Raw genomic sequence first — 19817 nt, forward strand, 5'->3', positions numbered from 1 at the left:
CTCGCCTCCTGCATAAATGTGTCGTGTGCACGCACAATAGCAACACAGGATGGGACACTAGGACACCACTCACACCTGCTCTCATCGACAGCCTACATGCAAGCCAGGTGCACATGTGTGCACACACAGAGGCCACCCCCTCCCCATGCAGCCGCCGCCTACCCTCCCTGCAACCGGTGAGGAAGGAGCTTGCGGTGACCGGCGGCTCCTGCGGGGCTGGGGCCGGGGCTGCACCCCCACCACCTGGCACGATGCTGCGGATTATTAGTTCCTGGTAATTTAGTGCCCTTGTACGGAGTCGATTTGTGCCTTTCATTCCTAATTGATCTAGTGGCTGTTTAAATGGCAGCAGGCATCTGTTGAGAGTAGGAAGGTTCATAAGGCGCAATAATTCATAACACCGTCTGGAATTTGCCTTTCATGTCCCTCAGCTAAACCACTGCAGGGCTCTGCTTAAATTACAGCCACTGAGGCTTTCTTTGGTATTCCACTCAGGGCAAGGAGAATCTTGCATTAAACTGGGATCAGGTTAGATTAGACTATAATATGCTGCGGTATTAGTGGCTGCAAATGAAGACTTACTCTGGAGTTTAACCCCTTCACCTGGTTTTCTCTTTGTCTTTAGCCGGATGGGTCAGGGAAACCATTGTTTGCCCTACCAGCTTCCTCTAGGAGTCGAATGGATCTTCTAGCCACAGGGGGCTGCCAATGCACCATCCCTAGACGTTGACCCTTTATCCTCCCCAGACTGTAACCTAGGCTGCAGCCTGGCGGGGGTGGGGGGCACAGCTGTTTATGCAACAGTTCCCAAAATGAGGGTCGGGAGATGGTGTCCAGGGGCAGGTTGCCCCACCAAGTGGCTCGTCCCAAGCAGGAATGTCTCTCTCCTCGTCCACCACTGCCCCTGAGCCCAAGCAGAGTGCCCAGCGGGTATAGGGCTGAGTATGGATGGAACTGAGCACCTCTGTCTTCTTGCCCAGAATTATTAGTATTCCAGCATGGGACAGGCTACTAGGGGTTCCCCATCTACATGCAAACCCTGTGTAGGCTGGATAGTCAGTCTTCCTCTTGCTGTGGTTATAGAGTACAGGAAGGGAAAAAGCATGGTCTGCTTTCCTTTTCAGGGCTTATTGTATTCCCCATTATGCTAGCCACTAGCCAAATGTGGCTATTTACATTAAAATTAGTTACAATTCAATAAATTTAAAATTCAGTGTTGCAGGCACCACGCTCATATTTCAAGTGTCCGTTGGCCTCCTATAGTGGCTACCATATTGGACAGAGGAGATCGTAGAACATTTCCATCCCTGCAGAAAGTTCCATCGGACCATGCTGACTAGAACACGCCTGTTGGTAGAGGCCTGGGAGCTACGGCCAACACACAAACTTCCTCCTCACCCAGCCAACAGGGCTTAATCAGAAAGACTAGAGCTGGATTGTGTGGTCCCAAGGAACTGAGGAGAGTCCATTGGCAAACGTTCTTTTGGAATCGCAGTGAAAGGGAATGAGGGTGCCAGTCAAGGGTCAACAATCTGTGAAACCCAGGCACTCATGCTGGATGCTAAGACCTCACTGTTCATGTCCTGCAGAAAAATAAGAATGATGTGTGCTTTTATGTGCAAATAGACACACACATATTATAGGCAATGGATATTTCTTGGAATCCACATACCTCTTCCAGACTCTGGACACACAGTGAAGAGTAAGGCGGGCTTGGCTCTTGCCCTCATCTGGCTTACAGTCTAGTGAGGAAGGCAGACAATAAAACAAAGAGCTCAGAGAGCCATCAGCATAGGTTAGGGGCGGGGGAGTGAAGGAAGCTTCCCAGACTTGGTGATATCTACGTGAGGACCCCTAAAGCCTGTCAGGCACTGAAGTAGGCACTCTGGCTTACATAATGCATCCTGGAACGACGCCCACACACTCACACATGCTCACACTCATGCTGTCTTCATTTGCTGATTCATCATCTGCCACCAAATATTTAGTAAGTGCCTGCAGTGAGCGTGCAGGGCAATGTCCTAAGGATACAGTGATCCTTAACACAGGGACAATCTTGGAAGAGAACAGCAATGCCATTAATTGTTGAGTCACGGTTGTGCTAAGTGTGCACTGACAAAAAGGTGCAGAGAGACGTCGTACGTGTAACTGGGATGTGTGACCTAAACTGAGTCAGCCAGTAGACGAAGGACAGATAGAGACACCCACACACCGCATATGGACGCATATTCAAGCTCACACACATCCACCTGTGTACACTGGGAAACACACAGGTGTGCATGTCCGCTGCCCTCAGCTGGTGCCAGACGGCCAGCAAATCTGTGACAAACCACTACTGCTCATGTTCAGGACTTTTCTGGATACTTCCTACATGTCCTTCCTGGGTTGACCTTGAACCAGAAATGGGCGCTTATTTCTGTGAAGGCATATACCCCTCCTCTCTCACCCAATATCCACGCAGCTTCTCTAACCTAAGAGTTAGGCACCTAGTCAGGTGCGGGGGGCGGAATAGAGTCCTCTAAGGCCTCCAGGAACCAGAAGACTGGCTCCTCTATGCCAGGGCATGAGAGGGCTGGCATCCAGGCTGGCGTGGGGACTGGGGATGGTCTCAAGAAGTAGGACCTCGGGAGAAGAAGAGACGGGAGTGTGGGAAAGGGGCCCTGGTGGCTTCTGAGCCCAGCCAACATCAGGTCTCTGTGCGCATGTGTGAGCTCTTGATATCCCCGCAGGCACCCTCTTTTCCCGCTCCTGACGCTGCTGTTTGAGAAATGTGAACAGGCCACCCAGGGCTCAGAGTGCATCACCTCCGCCAGCTTTGATGTGGACATCGAGAATTTTGTCCACCAGCAGGAGCAGGAGCACAAACCCTTCTTCAGCGATGACCCAGAACTGGACAATCTGGTAAAGACCCTCCAACCCCCACCCTGGCTTAGGGTCTTCCCACCCTCTGATCCTTCCACAAGCCCTAGAAATGATCCTTTTATTCATTCCATTCATTCAACAGAAAATGTGGGGTGCCCACTCTGGGGCAGGCCCTAGATGCACCCATTCTAGCAGTTGAGAACCATTGCTGATTCCTTAAACGAAGAGTTGCATGCTTAGGTTTTGCTGCCAGAGGCGTTGTGTTCTCTCCTCATTGCTGCACCTGCATTCCACCACCCTGCTCTCCACCTTTGCAGTGCAGACAGGAAGGAAGGAGGGTCGCAGGAGCCAAAAGGTCTGTAGTAGCTGTTCTGAGGAGTCCTGGCTTGTTAATAAATATGTCTTGGGCTGCCCAGGGAGGAGTTGACGTCTGGTGTGCTACAGTGTGGAGAGTGAGGGTGACAGGCATAGTCAAACACATCAATAGAGGAAAAGACCCAGAGACACAGTCATGTTGAGAAGGCTGATAGAGGTCCTGTCCAACTGAGGCATGTAGACCAGGCTTCTAAACCCATTTATCATCCAGATCATCACTACAGGGTTTTTTAAAATATATATTCCTGGGCATTGTGATTCAGTACGTTTGATGGGACCTTGTGATTCTATGTTTTTAAGTTTCCCAGGCAACTGCAATCATCAATAAGATTTGGTAACCACTACCGTAGGTGACATCTCAAATTCTCTCCTAGCCCTGGGAGGTCTGCTGAGGGAGAAAGAGAAACAGAGCAGCTGCTCTGTTCATTCATCACGATAGATTATTATTAACCACAATTCCTGATTTTTCTGTGGGTGGATTACCTAAACCATGCATGGTCAATTTGGAAACTACAAAACTCTCCTCCGTGAATTGATTATAGGGCTGACCTCTCGTAACCAGAGTTTAGCTAATACCTGCTCCCAAAAGGAAAACAGTACTGGAAAAGCAAAGGTGGCACCAAAAACAGGAAGAGAACGTCCGCACACGCGCGCCTGCCCACACACGCGCGCCTGCCCACACACGCGCGCCTGCCCACACACGCGCGCCTGCCCACACACGCGCGCCTGCCCACACACGCGCGCCTGCCCACACACGCGCGCCTGCCCACACACGCGCGCCTGCCCACGCATGTGCATGCGCTTGCGCACTCAGCGCGCCTTCGGGGACTTCCGTGTTATTACGCGCTGTGAGTTACCCGCGCGGCTGCTGCTCGCGGTAGCTGGACATGCTGTTCTATGGAGTCCCCAAGAACTGCCAGGAGAGGCCAGCCTGGCCTGGAGGTTGGTGAGGTGTGAGAGCGGGGCTGGCGGTTCGGGAGAGGGGGGAACTTGCCGAGGGGAGCACGTGCGGGCCGTCAGGCCTGTTAGCGCGGGTACCTGAGGGCCGCGGGTCCGCTCTGCTCGGCCGGCCCTCCGTCTCCCCCGGCTGGGCTGGAGCAGCCCCACTGCCCCAGGAGCCCAGCCTCCTGACTGTCCGGTTCCCTGTAGGCTGCTCCGGCCCCACCCTCCCCAGCGGGTCACCAGTTCGGAACTGCCCCTGCGAAGCAGGTCTTGGGAATTTAGGCCCGCAGCAGCCACAGGGCTAGGAGACACGAGGCAGCTATTTCTGGGGAGCTGGAACGGGCCTGGCAGGGCCACGAGCCACTCTTATCCCGTGACACAAAAAGAAGCTGACGCCGAAGTCGGTAGAAAATACCTCAAATTAGGCAGAGTGATGGGAAGGAACTGAACCCTTTTTAAGGAGCAGGAGTCCTGGGGCAAAAAACCTCGCACGCCTTGCCAGGGGAAGCTCTCACAGGCACACCTGAGAACAGCCTCCTTTTCTAGGATAACCTGGAATTCACCAAAAAGGGGCTGCAGCTCTGTGCTTTCCCCTTGCTAACACTACCTGGGTCTCTCAGGTTTTGGTTCCCTCAAAGAATCCGATCTCTTGATGTTGCCCAACAGACCTCGGTTACGTGTCTGCTCCTTGCACACCTGACCTGGGGCTGTGGATACCTCAGGGCTGCCCCAGGGACCCCAGACCCCTGGTGTCCCCTGGACTTCTGTCCCAGGTGATCAGGCTGGGAACGGTCCCGTGGGCAGAACAGCCTCAGACACCACATCTGCCCAGGTGGACCGGATTTACTTAGGTCTTAGCCACTGTCAGTGGCCGCTGACTGGTCAGGTGTTTGAATAGAGAGTTGAAGGAGCTCTTGGAGAGGGAGGACCCGAGCCTGGCTTCACAGCTTAGCCTGTGTGCGACTGTAATGATTTAATTCCTTTGAAGCTCAGTTTCCTCGTCTGTAGAGCTAATACACCTCTCTCATGTCATGGCAATAAAAAAAAAAATTAACAAGATGGCATGTGGAACCAAATGTCCTTTAAAAATGCGTGGCATCCGGAAGGTTTATCTCAAATGCAGTATCGCTAAGGTAAAGGAGAACCACCTTTCCGGCGTCTCCTCCTGGCCATCAAGAAGACGGTGGGGCAGAGACCCTGCAACTTCATTTGGGGAGTTGAGCAGTGCCCTTTGCCACCACATTTGTAGTCCTGCGTGGGGAGGGGGCGGCTGGAGAGGCCAACCATGGGAGCCGTCATTAGAACAAGAATCATGTAGCCAGCACAGCCGAGATGCACATAATTAGAAATTAGAAAAAGGTCAGATCGCGTCATTATCAGCTCAATCAGCTGCTGAGTGCCACAGCCAGTTAATTTGGCATCTGTATTTTTTACAACCCCGCACACGTAGCCCAACGGACTGTAACTCTTTATCCGGACAGATATACTGCGCAGCGGAGCAGGGACATAAAATGAGAGACCCCAAGCAAATGAGCTGAGATAATTGAGAGATTTATTTTTTATATATATGTGTGTCAGGGCGGCTTTCCTTTGCCCTTGAATATTGACTTTCACAGATGGGATTGTCAGAAGGATGTGGGGGTCCCCCAAAACTTTGTCCCTCCCCGGGCCCTCAGGTCATGCTCTGATCCTGCTTTCTCCCAAGCTCAGAGAGCCCATAGGCCCCATGTCAGCCCTTAGGATGTACATTCCCCCCACCTCCAGCTGCCTGTCCTCCAATCCTCCAAGCAAACTGGCTTGCTGAGCGATCCCTTCCCCTGCTCCCAGCAGCGGTCTCCCAGACAAGTTCCCATGGGAATGGCTGATTGCGCTCTCCCAGAGCTACCCAAAGATCAGGGGTTCCCAGATTGTAGGCTTCTGAGGGAACGTCCCTCTCCTGGCTATCCAGCTGCTCCCACAGCACTGATGCCCACAGAGAAACTTAAGAGTCACAAAATGCTAAGGGAAAACACAACTGAGAGAAGACTGTCCAGCACATACAACTCCCCATTTTACAGATGGGGACACTGTAAAAGTGAAGGGAAATGAGTCATTTAGGACCAGAACCCAGGTCTGTTGGCTCCCAATACTCTGCTCCTTCCAAGGTCTCCCCACCTCTCTTCTTCTTGGGGACAGTAAAGTCCTCATTTATAAATGCCAACAGCATCTCCACACCCCCACCTCCCCACTCCCCACCTCTCTCTGCCACCTACTCTCATCCCCTGCCACCCACTCTCCGACCTTCTCTACCTCCCTGTTTCAGAACTATGGAGGTGGCTTCTCACCCCTGTGGTGGCTAAGCCAGCATGCCCCCACTGAGCTCCCTGGGGATACTCTCTGCCCCCCAAGTCCCTACACCCAACCAGGCCCATTTCTCATCGGGCCCACCGATCCCCTGCTTGGACCCAGCAGCCTCTGACTGGCAGTTGGTAAAGTTTGTAAAATTTGCAAGTTCCCCAAACCCCTTTGAAAGGTAAAAGCTTTTTGTTTTATAAAATCTGATTTACGGGCCCCCAGTGCAGTGCCGAGGTTTTATATATTATGCAAGATTTCAAACCGAGGCTGTTAAACGTAAGGTTTCAGTTTCATGCATGGAATTTTTTTATGTGTAAATTTTTTAACATTTATGGGGCACGTTTTAATGAGACTCTGGTGTGGCTCGAGGGACAGATTATGGCTGCCTGACCGCAAAGCCTGCTCCAAAATGGGGCCCCCCAGGCCCCTGGGCCCACTCTAAAAAGGCAGGGCCAGAGGCTGGAGGCTGTGAATAAGGAGGCACATGAAGGAGCCAGGCCAGAGCTCTGTGTCCATAGAGACCTCAGGCGGCCCCGATCAGAGTCGTTCACTTCAGCCTGCCGCCCAACTCTCGCCACCTATATAGGAGCAGAGAATCTTACCAACACCAAGATAGGGAATGCTATTGAGACTAATCAAAGCTAGTTGTGATTAACATTTATAGAGCACTTACTAGGTGCTATTGTAAACACCTTACCTATATTACCTTATTTAATCTTGTCTTCAAACCAACAAGTATGTGTGTATTATTATCCCCACTTTAAAATGAGGAGATTGAGATGCAAGGTGAACTCACTTAGTTCAAGATCACACTGCCAATCCCAAGGCAGGCGTGCAAGACAGATACTGTGCAGGTCTCGAACTCCCAATGCCCCCACTCAGCCCCCATGCTGACCTATAGCCACTGTTCTCCTAGAGCTTTCTATGTGCCTGGTCTTGGTTTTAGTAGTCCTTTCTAGCTGCATCTCTAATCCTCAGTACAATGCGGAGAGAGTCACTACTATTATCCTATTTTACAGGAAAAATGGGGAAAGTAAAGTACAGTGATGAAGTAAATTGGCCAGTATTTCTCAGTTGGTGGAAGACCCAAGACTCAGCTTCCAAAACCCATTGTTCTCCAGCACATTTCTCTATGTAATTCTCATAACAGCCCACGAGGTAGTTCTTGTCATCCCCATTTTACAAAGGAGAAGATCAAGGAGTGAGAGTCCTACTGCCAATAAGTTACAGAGTTGGGATTTGCACCAAGTGGGTCTAACTCCCAAAGCCCACCTGCCTCTTCCCTCTGAACCACTTGCTGCTCCAAATTCTGAGGACATTGGAGGCAAAGTGCCATGCTATTGACTTAAAAGTCATTGAACTTGTCATGCATGATGGCTCGCATCACCATTTTATCCCCCTGTTTTCTGGCAGTTCTCCCATCCCTGGTCTTCACCTTTCTCCCACGTCCCATTCCTTGTTCCAGGGACCCTGCACTTCCAACTGCTCAGATCCAGCTGGCCAGTTCGGGAACAATTTTTGGTTTGATTTTAGCTTTGGCTGCCCTAATGACCCACAGGAAATATCTGAGCACTTTAAGGAATGCAAGTTTAGAAACTCTCTTGTATGTAAGTGAGAGAGAGTAGTTCCAGCTTCCCAACTTGCCGAGGGAGGAGAAGGTGAAAAGAACTTGCCCCCCAACTTGCTGCATGGAATTTAGGTCACCTGAGTCCCCGTGGTTGTGAGATTCAAATGAGATAATGATGAAAAAAGCATTTTGCAAATCAGAAAGTGATGTATATATATGTGTGTGTTGTGTGTGTGTATGTGTGTGTTTTGGAAGGCAAGGATTTATGACTATGAAGGGCAAAAGCCACAACCCTACAGAAGGCCACTTTTTAGAAAGGAACTTGGGGTAGTGGGATGGGGGAGAGTGTTGGCATAAAGAAAAGGCATTTATCAAATAGCTACTATGTGCCCAGAACATTTGCATATATCATTTTATTCAATTTTCATACCCACTCTACAGGGTAGGTATTATCATCCTCAATTTTACAAATAGAGTTAAACAGGTCATCCAAAATCAGCAGGCAGGCAATAATAGATTTGGGACATCCCACCGTGCAACTTCATAGCCCACAAGATGCCCCAGTCCTTGTGTATTCTCCTGGGACCAGTGAGGAGCTAGTGTGCAGGGGTGTAAGACTAAAATATAAGGTCAATTCTCATTTTGCTTTTTTTGAAGGGTACCTCTCAGTAGAAAAGGGCTGTTTATTTTGTAAGAAAAAGCAGAGAGAGAAGCTGGAGGTGAAGCAAGACTTAGGGGGAAGGATTGAGAACACATCCATCACGTTTGATGATGGTATTAAATTAAATGGAATTGTTATTGCTCTAGAAGATTTGAAATAACTTTTTATATGGCATTGATCACTTAGAAAAATAGTTTAATAAATCAGAGTTTTATTCTGATTTAGAAGCAAAAACCCAAAATTGCAAACACGTAGGATAGAGGGTGATTTATTAAACATAAATACAGGAGAAAAAACACCGGGAATGATTCTTTTTCTACTCGCTGAATATGAAAGAACAGTAGAAAAGCCAACAGGATATTAGAAATTATTAAAAGAGATTTAAAAAATTATATGCACTTGCTTCCCTCTGGTTTCTAAGATACTTTCACATCATTATTGCCTTTAGCCTTAATCAACTCTTAAAAGCAAGCAATGATCTTTATCCCCATGTTCCAAATGAGGAAGTTGAGGCTCACAGAACTCGTGGCCCAGTAACACCCAATTTTGTAAACAATAGGCCTGGATTCAGGGTGTCTGACAACAACCCCCACAGATTTGCTTCTGCCCACCAGCCACCCCACTAATGGTACAGCCCATCTTTGTCTCTAATATTGAATAGGTCCTCCATATTCATTGCCTCGGAATACCATTATGATTTACTCTCCCTTCTTAAATCTTTAAACCAAGCCTATTATCCCATAAAAAAGTCATCCTTCGACTGTGCTTTGTTAGACCAAAAAGTAGGTCCGCTTTTGACCACTGGGTGCCAAATGTGGTGTAAGCTCCTTGTGTGTTTCATTTGAACTAAACCATTCTACGTAGATTTTACTTTGTCTTTTTGTCTTATGTGTTGGTACTTTCTGATTCTTTTTTAATAAGTACTTATTGGCTATGTTTTAGAAAATAAATGAGTAGATATGTACACCTTTCTTTGCGGTAGATGCTTGTATGTAGATTTAAAACCAAACAAGTAAATGAAATTTTGATTAAAAAAGGAATAGTCCAGTAAAGGAGAGCTTGGAGACCGAAGGAAAGAAGAAATGGAAGAAGAGAAGGGAAGGGAAAAGAGAAGAGGAAAAGGAAAGAGAAGAAAGGTTTAAGGACTTAGGATGATATTTGTCTGGAGAACACAAAACCAGTTGGACAATTTTTTCAAGTCAAATGCCTTGTTCCCTGTATAGCATAGAGTGAAACTCCTTATTTGTGTTGAATGGATAATATTAAATTAAGGGAGGTTGTATTGATGGAGGCATTAGAGGTTCTAGGTGCCTGCAGAAGCCTAGTAGGTGCTTCAGACTCAGGTAGGAGAGATCTTGGTACATGTGAGAAAGAACTTCTCAATCAGCAGGCTGAGAGAAATAGAGGGGACTTGAAGTGAAGGCTGTCACTGGGAGCGCCTCAGACAAGAGCAGCCATGTATCCTAGAGAGTTTGGTCTCTCACCTAGACGCCAGCCCAGATCATCTCCCAGGGCCCCTACCAGCCCCGTCCGTGAACTGAAGGCATAAGTCATGTTCAGGCAAGCAGAAAATGGAAAGCACCTGATAGTCCAACCTTCTCTTTTTACCCAGGAGGAGGCAGACATCTACATTGGTGAAGTACTCTGACTCCTGTAAGCTAGGCCAGGAGTGAGAGATGAAGAACCAGAGTAGCCGAATGAGGAAACATTGCAAGGCAGGACTCTGGAAATCCTAAACTTTAATGTCCCCAAAGCTATTTGGTCTTCCTCATACCCTATACTTCCCATCACTGGGCCACTCCCAAATCCTGTACCTTTCAGACTGTTTTTCTCCATCTACACAAATCCGCAGAGCCCATCTTGGGAGCAACATAGTACACGTGGCTTCACATCCTAGTGTTATCACTTACCAGCCATGTGGCTCTAAACACAGAAAACTTAATATCTCTGGGCTTCATTTTCTTCAACTATAAAATATGGGCAATCATGGTGCCTCCTTGCAGAGGTGGTCGTGTGGTATAAATAGGAGAAGGCATGTGGTAGGTTTAACACAGTGTCTAAGACAGGTTTGGGTATTGTTATCAAGCAGTCAATGAGCATTTACTAAATGCTTTTGTATGGTGCTAATTATTCTGAAAGACATAAACCAGGATATCCATGGCCAAAATCAAGTAGAAAATTGAGAGCAAATGTTCTTTCAGTACCAAATTAGCCATTCTAAAGTCACGAGACTCTTCTTTGCATGGGAGACCACAGTCTCTTTTGATCTCAGCCAAAAGGGAGGGAGCACTCTCTTAGGATAAGTTCCTAGGATTGAGCCCTGCATGAAGACACAAAATTGTTGGTTACTGTCTTTGAGTGACACTTAGTCTAATTCAGTACTCCAAGAGCCCTTAGTTAGGCACCATTCCTGCCCATCACGCAATCTAAAAGCTAACCCAGGGACTACTCAATCGTTCCCCACTAGAAATGTCTATGAAACTCAGAGAGGAGCATGGCACCAGTGTCCAGTCATGTCGTTCTGCTCACACCTGACCGTCAAAATTCTCTGGGAGAGATTACCTGCCTTGATTCCTAGGCGTCAAGATGCTAGCCAACAGCTGGGAGGGTAGGATTACACAGAGACTCCCTAGATACTGCTTAAGTCAACACCAGTGGGTCTCCAATGGCAACAGGCCCCACCCTTTTTTCCATTTTTCATTTCAATGTAATTACAGATTCACATGCAGTTCTAGGAACTAATACAAAGAAGTTCTGATTCCCTTCTTGCATAACTGCATACAGTTTCACAACCAGGAAATTGACAGTGATACAGTCCACAGATCTGATTCAGATGACACCTTTTTACATGCACTCCTGTGCATGTTTAGCCTTGTGCCTTTGTATCACAGATACAGATTCATGTAAACTCTGACAGTCAAGAGAGAGAACACTTCCTCCCTCCCTCTGCCAGTTCCTCCCTCCCTCCCCCACTGCACCCTCGGGCCACCACCAATCTGTTCTTCATCTCCATAATGTTGTCATTTCAAGAATGTCGGATAAATGGCATCATACAGTAGGTAACCTTTTGAGACTGGCTTTTTTTTCCCTCACCATAATTATTCTTTTGAAATCCATCCAAGTTGCTGAGTGTATCAATAGTTTGTTCCTTTTTGTTGCTAACTAGTAGTCCATGACATGGACGTACCACAGTGTCTTCATCCATTCACCTGTTGAAGTTTATTTTGGTTGTTTCCAGTTTGGGGCTGTTAGAACAGGCTGCTTTGAACATTCACAAACTGTTTTTGTGTGAACATATATTTTATTTCCCTGGGATAACTGCAGGGTGTAGGATAAGCATATATGTAGTTTTGTTTCAAAAACACCTGTTACACTGTTTTCTAGAGTGGCTGAACCATTTTTCACATCCCCTAGTAATGTATGAGTGATCCAGTGTCTGGTTCTTGGCCATGGTGTTAATCTCTATTTTTTATTTTAACCATTCTGATAGGTGTGTGAGTGATATCTCATTGTGGTTTTAATTTGCATTTCCCTGATGGCTAATGACATTGAACATCTTCTCATTTGCTTACTTGCCATCTGTGTTTCTTCAGTGAAATGTCTGATGTTGTCTTTTTCCCTTGTTCTAACTGGGTTGCTTGCTCTTTTATTGTTTAGTTCTGAAAGCTCTTTATATATTCTAGAAAGAAGTCCTTTGACAGATATATGGTTTGCAAGTATTTTCTTCCAATCTATAGTTTGCCTTCTCACCTTCTTTGCAAGATCTCCTGAAGAGCAAGCTTTTTAAATATTGATGAGTTCTAATCTATCAGTTTTTCCTTTTCTGGGTCAAATTTGAGTGGTCAAGTCTAGACCTCTTAATCCACTCTTAGGAACTCGTGATTTTCTCCTGCATTTTTATTCTAAAAGTTTTATAGTTTTATCTTATATTTAGGTCTGTGGTCCAATTGAGTTAATTTTTATATAAAATGTGAGACTTAAATCAAGGTTTTGGTTTTTTGTTTGTTTTTACTTGTGAATGTCCAATTGGTCCAGAATCATTTGAACACGCTTTTTTGAAAAGCAATTTGGCAGTATTTATCATGAGCCGAAAGAATGTCCATACTTTTTTTCCTGTCACTTCTGGGAGTTCACTCTGAGGAAATAGGCAGACACATGAATCAAAGTAGGAAGCTTGGAAAACAGTCACTATAACATTTTTTATAAAATTGAAAAATTGGAAATAGCCTAAATGCCCAATGATGAGGGATTGGTTAAGGAGGACACATGTGAAATAATAGGCAACAATTAAAAATATGTTTACTCAGTAACTTTTACCCATTCAGCAAATATTTACTCAGTGTCCAGAGTGTTGGCGCCAATGATAACATAGCAAGAAAATCAGACACCCTCTCTCCCTTCTAGAAGCTCGAAGGCCAGAAGTGACAATAGAGAACACCGTGCTGCTGTGTAGAAAAATACAACTGATAAACTAAGGGGAAAACAGGAAACAAAGTTGTAAGCACAAGGTGACTAAAGCAATGTTAAAATAGATGCCTGTGGAAAAGACCAAAAAAAGAAAATCATTGTTCTCTTAGGGTGATGGGTCAAGGACAGTTATTTCCCTCCTTGACTTTCCAAACTTCCTGTCGCACTTTTCTTGTTCTAATAATAACAATGATGAAGAGAAAAGCCCAAACTGAGAACTCTCCTGTTGCCATGAAGGGTGAGGAGTATCCATCTGAAGAGAGACAGTCACGCGTACCACAATCCAAAGGGCACAGAAAAGGCCGCTGTGGACAGCTCGCTGTTCAGAGCCCAGCTAAGTCATGCGGGATGATCCCGTCAGTCAGCAAGTAGCAATGGGGCCTCTGCAAGGTGACCTGTGTCACATGAGGCCCTCAGAATACATGCTTAAGAATAGACAGTCCCTGACTCCTAGAGGCTCCCACAAGAGCTCTGATCCCCATCTTCCTCATGCCTGCTCAGCGTTCCACACTTCGCAGCTTCTACATTCCCTCCTACAATCCTTTCCACAAACCTAGATGGTTGTTACAGGGGACTTAATTATACCCACTCTTCCAACAACAAGGTGCAGAGCAACTGCCCAAGCCCCCCCAGGCAATGACTGGCAGGGTTGGGGCTAGAGACCTGGGCTTTTAGCTGTACGGTTCTCTGAGTACCCTTTACTCAAGAGCGGTTGTGTTAACAGTGGGCTCAAAGCATGCAAACCATCAGCAGGCCACCGTAGCTAGAACTGAAATCCAGTGGATGAGAAACTTTATACCCAGAGCAGGGCATGGGTTTCTCTCTGCTGGTGGCCTTGGGGCTCGGGAAGTCAAGGCAGCAGGAGGAATGTGATCTGAACACCAGGCTCAGCTCTCCCTCCTCTCCCCAGATGGTGAAGGCAATCCAGGTCCTGAGAATTCACCTGCTGGAATTGGAGAAAGTCAATGAACTCTGCAAGGACTTTTGTAACCGGTACATCACCTGCCTCAAAACCAAGATGCACAGTGACAACCTGCTCAGGAATGACCTCGGGGGACCCTACTCCCCCAACCAGCCCTCCATAAACCTTCACTCACAGGTAACACACTGGGCTGGGTCCTATGTCCTAAACTAGGCTCCTAAGCTGGGTGTAGGAATGTCTGAAGGTTCTCTAGTGGCCTAGTAGTGTAGCTTAGACTCACTGGACCCTTTCAGCACAAAAGCCTTGCTGTGATCCACTCCTGCTCATCAGGCAGCCCCAGAACTCACCATACTGGGGCATGGGTATTCCTTAGAAAATGACCAAAGTGATTCCTGGGTTCCTGGCCCAAGATAGCCTAAGAAATGCACATAAGTGTTGAGATGAGGCTGGGGCAGAGCCGGGAATGGACCCCCACCTCTTAGCCCTGCACACTTCTCAAGAGGGCTTGCTGACCTCTCCGTGTTCTTGATAAGGAGGGTTTTGTCCTTCCCTGAATCCTGTCCATTTCATAGATGAAGACAGCTTCCCATGCGACTGCTTCTGCTTCTGCCAGCTCATTTTCCAGTTGCTCACCCTACCCTGGCTCATCTGTCTTCCTAAGTTTCAGGACCACTGGGAATGTCACCTCCCGCCACCCATCTCCCAAGAGTCCCCTTCATCCCGGGAACTGGGGAACCTAGAAATGGCAACTTTGTGTTTTGAGGGAGAATGGGCTCTTCTCTCCAGGGTGGAATATATTCCCCAAACCTACGGAGCTAAAAAAAAAAAAAGCTGCCTGGTGGTACTTTTCCACCAAACTCACCCACATCTACGTAAGCCATAGCTCACCGCTTTCTTCTCCTCCCGCTGAGTTCCCGAGTCTGGGACAGACACATGGAGGGCCCTAGGAGATTTACTGTACCCTCCTCTCCTGAGACAAATCAGGTGTGGGGAAAAGGATAAACTCTCAAGATAATGGGCACTCGAAAAAGTTTCTAAGAAAGGTGGTGCCATTTTTATCTCTAAGCTTTAGGGACCAGCACACTTTATCCATTCCTCCAGCTTGTAGAGGCAAGGGAAGGGTCAGGGGCCTTCTAGAAGGTCAGCCCTGCTTGCACAAATTCAGAAGGATCTCTGTGGGACTCTACAGTGAGTACTGCATGGGACACGAGGCAAGAAGTTTATTTCCTCTTCCTGTTGCTTGAAATCACCAAATCACTTTATTACAGATCTAAAAACAGCCGCCCAGGCTTCTGCTAGCTAATATTCTCTTGAAATAGACTCATTCCTTCAGAGTCTTATTGTACTTTCCCTTATGATCAAAATTAGCAAGAAACTTGCATAAAAGAGGACAATAATTGCTCAACGAGCATCTCGTTTGTAATTTATTAGTTTCTATTATTGTGGGTTACCATGGCGACGCTGCACAGCCCCGGTGACGGGAGAGATGCAAGATAGGAGCTGAGGAGGCTGTGAGGCCTCAGCAAATGGAGATGCACATTTTTATCAGTAATTTTCATGAAAATAATAAGTGAGGAGTTAATGAGATGGAAAGCCATCCTGTGGCTATTGTGAATTTTTTTTAAGTGTTGATCTAATTAGAATGCATCGGTCAGGAAAAGTAATGAGGATTTAGTGCCTCACAGAGATGTGAGGATCATATCAGAAAATTAGCACAAGTCTTTGGAAATAATCAGGTCCTTGGAGAGGCTCTGGATTTCCCCTCCTGGGCTCTCCAAGTCTACCTCGTGCACTGACATTGGGGGTGTACTAGGGTAGTGGGGGAGGAGAGGAGGGCCAGAGGGCTTAGCAGCCACAGCAGCCCCCTCCAGGTCGGGGTCCTGGGGCTGACAAGTCAGTCTGCAGCAGGCAGGGCCACTGGGGACCCAGGGTTGGCAGAGAAGGGTAACACAGGCTCTGGGTGAGCCAGGGCGCACAGACGCTGCCTGCAAAAGTCAGTCCTCCTGGGAGATCCCAGCCTTCGGGGCCTCTGAGCTTTGAGGAAAGAGGAGAGAACTTTGATTCCCGTCATTGTAAATATCAGATCTCTGCCTAATAGTGAAGCTGGCCCTGGGGTAGCCACCAGAGAAAGGCTTCTGATCTGCTTAGAAAGAGGAACTCAGACAATCGGGCAAAAACAAAGCTCGAAAAAAAAGACAAGGCGTTGGGCAAGGTGTTCCTATTTGGAACTTCTCAGACTTGTCCCTTCATTGCCTCTGCCTGCCACCACCTACTTAGCTGGGACTCCAGTGGCTTCAGGCTGCTGCGGTAGATTCCCAGCCCGGTTACCTGTCCTCTATGGCTAGCCCTCAGCACTCCACACACGTGCCTACGCACCACAAACATAAACACACCTATACATGCCTTTTCAGGTTCTGCTGCTGCATTTATGGTCCTAAGGCCCTGTTCATGTCTTTGTCCTGCTCAAAAGCTCCAATTGTCCTCAGATTTTTCTCATCCTTTGGCCGGATAGTGAAGGCTCTCCCAGGGCTGCATTTTCCCAGGCCAGTCTACTCTGACAACCCTTCCGTGGCTCTGCACCACCAAACCCAGCCTCTTCCCCAGGACAGCAACAAGGCTGCTCTCCCCAGGAGACCTCTCTGATGCCCCATCCAGAAAGGCCTTTTCTTTCTCCCAACTAAGTGCTGGAGCCCTGGGGACCACTTATATATAAATATCACATGCAACTTTATCTCAGCGTCGCTGGTATAAGGGTCATTCTCCTCTCCTAGATAACAGACATGTTTTGAGTACAGACAGTGTTTTATATATACAATTAAAACCCACGCCTGGTGGCAGCTAACCCAAGGTCCGATTCATGGACAGCTAGTAAATATCTGTGGGGAGAAGTAAGACAAGGAGACAGATGGCAACAGATCAAGAGGGGCCAGAGGAAGCCAAAAGAGGGAAGGAGAAATCAGAAGAAAGACAAAGGGAAAGAAAGACAACTCTGGAGGGTAACCTTCAAGAGGGAGCAGAGGAAGGATGAAGATCTGGAGGGGAAGGGCAGCAGAGGGAAGGGAAGAGAGGCTGAGAAGGCCAGAGGCGAAAAAGAGAGAGAAAAGGAACAGCAGCAGCAGAGGGGTGGGGGGTGAAGGGACAGGCTAGGGGGTACGGGGTCAGTGCGAAGCCAGGCGTGTGGAGGAGGGACAGTGCGTAGGACGCGCCACGTGCTGTCCACAGTCCCAGGGCAGGCTGCTGTCACTGTCCCTGAGCTGGGGGCTGCGGCGCTAGCTGGGCCTTCCCCAGGAAGGAGAGGCCTCGGCTGCCAAGAGACTTTCTGTGCAGGAGGCCGGCCTGGGAACCAGTATGGGAGAGAAGAGAGGAGTGTCTGGGGCATGCGTGTGTGTGTGTGCGACAAGCACACGCACGCACACATACGATGGTTCACATTCGTCATGGTTCAGCCTTAATCCCCCCAGCCTGAAATAGCCGCACTGAGCACCAGCCTGGCCCAGGGAGGGGTGTCTCCCCTCTGGAGCATGAGCTTCAGTATCAACATTCCAGCGGCCTGCCAGCTTTGTTGCAAACCGCTGGTTCATGGTTTTCCCTGTGTGCTAATCATTTGGCCTTGTGTTGCAAAGTGGGGGAGATTTTTTAATTCAAATTTACCCCCCCCATGCCATACCATGTCCCCATTCAGCTCTATGGCAGCTGGGCACCTTCCCTGCTCGGACTTCCTTTTCTGAATGTGAGCTTTCTCTTGGGTGGGATGCAAGTAGGGAGTAGGGGAGACGGCTTCCACCAAGCCCACAAGCTGAACTAGAATTCCCAAGAAATTGGGCCACAGCTGGTTTTTTCCATGCTCCAGGAAGCCATCCTGTTCCACCTGCCCCTGAAGACATCCCAGCTTCCTCACACCTCTGAGCCCAGGTTTCTTGCTGGGGCAGCCTCCTCAGTAAGGAGGCTCATCCTAGACTCCCAGTTCCTGTAGGACGGGCTTCTCCCGGCTTTCCTAGAGGGCATAAACCAAACCAACCAAACCATCCCACTGGAGAGAATTAATTCCCACCTTGCTCTGAATTGGACTGAGCTGAAGTTCTCAGTCACCGAGCATGATCCTATGAGAGCATGAATGAATTATCCAGAAGGAGCTCCCAGTCTCAGTACAAGGGAGCTGTGAGTCACACCTGTGGACCTAGATAAGTTATGTGAGCCACAGAAGACTCCAGAGTAAGGGGACATTGAGGAAGGCAGGAAAGGAGTAGCCAGAGATAGGGAGAGGAGCCACAGAAGAGGTCTGGATCAAACAAACCACATGTGTGGCTTCTGGTTACGCCAGTCACTGCTTAGCCTCCTTCTCTCTGCCCCCAGAGAAGGCCTGGTCCCCACCTGCCCACTCTCACAGCCACAGCCTGTTCCTGCCTGGAGACAAAATGAGCAAACCTCAGCATGGATTAGGAAGGCCAGCAGGAAGATTTTGCCCATTGTGATTGGAGAAGTTGCAGATTCTGTGGCCTTGGAAGGACTTCTTCAGGAAAGGGGATGAGGAGGAGGAGTGGTAGGCTATCTGGGAGCTCCGAAAGTGAGTGTTCCCGGTGTAGAGAGACGTCTAGAAGAAGGCAAGGAACAGAGACAGCCTTTCAGAATTCCTGGGGCAAAGAAGCTGCTAGAGGATGAGCGGTCATTCATTTCTGCCCCGTGCATCAGTTCAAGCACAACTGAGCCTGCTGAGTTCCAAGGACCTCAAAGGGGGTGTGACATGATCTCTGACCTCCGAACCTAACAATGGCTGTGCTGCAAGGCTGAAAATGATGGCCAGTCACCAAAGATGTGAGACATAATAGGGAATGTAGGCGATGGGGCAAATGTTGGAAACATGTTGGAGGCAAACTAATTGAGTAGCCACATCTTGTGCTGCCCCAGGAAGAACTGGGGAGAATGTCAATATTTCCTGAACCTTCCCTAGACTGTATGTACTGGGTGCTTTATGTATATTACCTTATTTACACCTCACAGCAAGGCTGCGAGGGCACATTATTTTCTACCCCAGGAAAGAGAAGCTCAGAGAAGTTCAGACACTGGCTCAGGTAAACAGCAGAGACTGAGATAGGTTATGCTGGAAACTGTGTTCTACTTATTATATTACTTACTAATATTATATATAATACTATATATAGAGAGAGTATTGATTTTTTGCGGGGGGACACATAGGAAGAACCAGGGGTCCTGGGCCCTGGGTATGGAGGGGTGACCCCACTTAGTTGTAGAGCAGTGATTTGAAAACTAGAAAGGTACATTTCTGCTAACTCTCTAAAAAAAATAGGGAGGGGACTAGTGAGTACACCCTTGCCTGGAGCAGGTGGACTTGCCTATAGACCTACAGGAAGTTTGCATTTTTAAGATTAGCAGGAGGTCAGGGAGGTAGGAGGCAGTCACCTCAGTCAAGCCCCCGGAAGTTCTGCCCAGTGGCCAAGCATCCTGAGGATTTGACTAGGGAGTTTTAAGGCCGATGGGAGGAGGGGGAAGTGATCTACCCTGCAGGATCACCACTGAGGTGGGAAGGAGGCACCCCTACACCACAGTAACAGGAAGTAGAGTTCCAGGAGCTACCCTGCCTCCCTCCTGCCACAGCCACCAATGCTGTCCTTTCCACCACTTCCCAACCCCCAGCCCTCCAGTTCAGGGCGCCAGGAGACCATGAGGAC

At 48.2% G+C, this 19817-nt stretch overlaps 1 protein-coding gene across 5 annotated transcripts in view; it reads left to right on the forward strand.

Annotated features, from left to right (window-relative positions):
- The window catches only part of PKNOX2 (PBX/knotted 1 homeobox 2), a 250170-nt gene that overhangs the window by 202897 nt on the left and 27456 nt on the right, over nucleotides 1-19817 (forward strand). For all 5 annotated transcript variants that reach the window (XM_059183944.1, XM_059183972.1, XM_059183979.1 and 2 more), the window contains 2 exons: nucleotides 2730-2901; nucleotides 14119-14307. In XM_059183944.1, the coding sequence (XP_059039927.1) occupies nucleotides 2730-2901; nucleotides 14119-14307 (361 nt within the window). The remainder of the gene's footprint in view (nucleotides 1-2729; nucleotides 2902-14118; nucleotides 14308-19817) is intronic.

This window comes from Mustela lutreola, chromosome 1, assembly GCF_030435805.1.
Source record: "Mustela lutreola isolate mMusLut2 chromosome 1, mMusLut2.pri, whole genome shotgun sequence".
NCBI lineage: Eukaryota > Metazoa > Chordata > Mammalia > Carnivora > Mustelidae > Mustela > Mustela lutreola.